This window comes from Drosophila navojoa, chromosome 3, assembly GCF_054131105.1.
Source record: "Drosophila navojoa isolate 15081-1374.11 chromosome 3, UAZ_NAV_1.0, whole genome shotgun sequence".
Lineage (NCBI taxonomy): Eukaryota > Metazoa > Arthropoda > Insecta > Diptera > Drosophilidae > Drosophila > Drosophila navojoa.
In genome coordinates, this window is record NC_142891.1 from 7,303,172 (window position 1) to 7,306,283 (window position 3,112).

A 3,112-nucleotide genomic window follows, 5' to 3' on the forward strand; every position below is an offset into this window, starting at 1 on the left:
CTCAGCTAGTTTACAGGGTAGCTACATCGAATGTGCTATGCAAAGCATGTTACTGGCACATTAAATTTGGCGAGAAAATGCCAATCAAAGAATGTGATAAAAGCTACCGAAAAATGTGCGCATAGGAACGTGCATAGTTTTAGGAACTCCTATAGAATGCATGCATATACACATATATATATTTACTTGAATAAACATAATTGCCCAAGTTAAAGTGTAGAATTAGTTTAAAAATATGAAATGATGAACTTGATTTTATGCAGTTGAGATACGTCCAAGCACTCAGATTAATCAAGTGTTCAAGGGGGCAAATATAAACAACTTCAGCAGCAACTTGAATAGCTGCTGCAACGTTTAATAGTCGTTGAGCATCTGCTTAACCTACTCGGCCTCAGTTGTAAGTTGTAATTGGCCATCAATAACAGACAAGCACATGCCTTGGAGCGATTTACGAGGCAGCGAAGGATGTGCTTAGCAAGGCGAGGAGGAACTGAAGTCGGGAAATAAGACTCAAGTATCTGCAATGCTCCATTTAATCAACAAGTTTTACGCTATACGCATGTGTAAGTGTGTGTGTGTGCGTGTGTAATCATGTTTAAGAAATATCTCATATCCTGTCGAGTCTTACAATTTCTTAGAATTCATTTGCGTTCCTGTTCTGATTTCCTTTCCATTCTTATTATGTTTGTTTGACGATTCTTGTCCTAGCAATGAATTGATTCCATTCTTTTGTATTGTATTCCATTTACTTCTTTTTCTTGTCCTTGCCCTTCTCTTTCTTTTCCTCCTTGGCTGGGCACGAGTTGAAATAGCCGCCGCTTTTCATGCGATCAAATGCATCCAATGGATCGTAGTGTGTATAAAATTGTTGATATTTCATCTTACGTGGCGCATTGTGAAGCACGTAGAACAGAAGCGGGGCCAATATTGACAAATAGCAAGCTGTCCTCAAAATGCCCAACGTTTTCCGCAAATGTGTGTTGTGCATGGGAAACTTGATGTTTTTCATCTCCTCTGGCTGAATTGGTACAGAATAAAGGGTAAATATATGTATATAATGTATGTATGTACCATTCTTGTTGTTTTTAAGGCCAATTTAATTGATTACTCACAGATGGTGGCGGCGGCTTACAAGCCTACAAAGAAATGGAAATAATTAATAAATATCATTTTTTACAATTTGTTTTTCATATTTTTATTTACCATTTTTGGTTTTGACATTTTGTTAAAGTTTTAAAAATGTCTGTAAGCTCCACAAATATATATGTGAACTGAATAATTTGAATTGTTTTAAGTGAGACCTAAAGAAAAACCTACTTAGGCAAGATATTTTTTTTTTTTAATAAAAAAACAGAAAGGAACTTTCATTTCAAGTGTACAACTATTTTTTTTTAACGACAATGTATTTAATAAAATTATATAAATATTTCTCATAGTTAAAATATTATGCTTTAATATTAAATTAAGCAAGAAGAAAAAAAACGCATAAAAATAAAAGAAAGAATATAGAAAATAGTAAAGGATTATACATATGAATTAATTTTTAAAAATTAATTTTAAATTAATTTTGTTTAACTTGTGTTTAGTTAAACATTTTGTTCGTATTATTATAATTTTTAAAATATTATATTTATGCAATTTACCAGCAAAAATTATATAAACAAAATATAAAGAAAATGATTTATGGAATGTATAGAATATAAATGTGGATTATATAATTTATAAATAAAAAATATATTAATAAGGACACTCAAAATATTCTCAGCGCAACAGTCAATGGTCAAGTCGATATGATTGATTGTAGCACTTCTTGAAGGCAAATAGCTCATCGGACCGCAATTATGTGGTGAAGGGGGTAAGCAATTTGTCTCGATTGTAGACAGTCAAGCGTGAAATAAACGAAAGCAATTAGTTGAATATTTCCAACAAGAACCAAGGGAAAGAGGAAACAGAAGAGCAAATTTAACAAGAGTGTCAATTAAGTAAAGTCTGGAATAATCGAAATGCACAAACTATGCTTTTAATAAATGCAAATTTGATTTCTGTTTAACATACGTACACGAACATTTCGTAGTAACTTTAAAATTTATTAATTATTAATCAAGATTATTGTAAACATTAGATTATTGTAAACATTATTAGTATATGTTATTTAATATATTAATAAAAAATATCTATATGTATATATTATTCTAAAAAATAAAAAATATCTATATGTATATATTATTCTAGACACTTATCAATTTGTTTGATTTATCGATTATATGAAGTGATCGATTATTACATAAACATCAGCTGTATATAGCTTTGAATTTAGATATCGCTCATACAGGTTGAAACATGTGGCATGACTAGTTAAAGAAACTGTTCGTTCGTGCTTTTAAGATAAAAACAAAACATTTGAAACTAGACACTCTCACCGCCTGCCCAACGTGTACAGGCCACACACATAAAGAATGGAAGAGATAGAAACGCAAGCTGCAAAGCTGACAAACGAGAAACAGCTCTTACGATGCTTAACATAACCATTTGTCTCTGGCCTGTGGGCGGGTGGGTAATAAATGTTTGCTGGCTGAGTAAAGAAAAATACGTGGCATACTTTAAGGCGTGCGGCCGACAACATTTCTGCTTACAAGCAATGGAAGCCAAACACAAAAAGCTGGCAAAATATGTGAATTAACAGCTTAAGCTAGTTTTTTAGTTTTCCTTTTTTTTTGCGCCCTTTGTTGAGCCACTCAGCAATACACTGCCAGTGGTGTTGAGGGCTAAGGTAGGCTGAGGAAGAGAAGAGATAAGCTACTTAGCTTAACCGAAGGTGAAGGTTGATTTATATCAAAGTTATTTGCAGAAATTATATGACAATCGAATGGAAAATTCAATTTCATGAATGCAAATTGTAAAAACTTTAAAATGTAAAAGCCTCAAAATGTAATTTTGTTTAAAACATTAAAAAAAATGGTTAATATAGAAATATATATATAGTTATATAAATAAAATATCGCATTAGGGCGCCAACAACTTCTTAATACTAATTTAAATCTCTAGAATCTAATATTGCTCAAACGTTTCATTATTTAAACCAATCTGCAGTTAGTGTATAGAAAAGTTGCTC

At 31.7% G+C, this 3,112-nt stretch overlaps 1 protein-coding gene across 1 annotated transcript; it reads right to left on the reverse strand.

The window, feature by feature from the left end:
• Positions 1 to 519: 519 nt before the first annotated feature.
• COX6CL (Cytochrome c oxidase subunit 6C-like) lies at positions 520 to 1,338 on the reverse strand. The gene is made up of 3 exons (XM_030390552.2): positions 1,204 to 1,338; positions 1,113 to 1,136; positions 520 to 1,018 (listed from the first exon to the last, which is right to left on the reverse strand). Exons 1-3 carry the CDS (start codon positions 1,219 to 1,221, stop codon positions 746 to 748), a joined length of 315 nt encoding a protein of 104 aa, XP_030246412.1. The 5' UTR covers positions 1,222 to 1,338; the 3' UTR covers positions 520 to 745.
• Between the last annotated feature and the right edge of the window lie 1,774 nt (positions 1,339 to 3,112).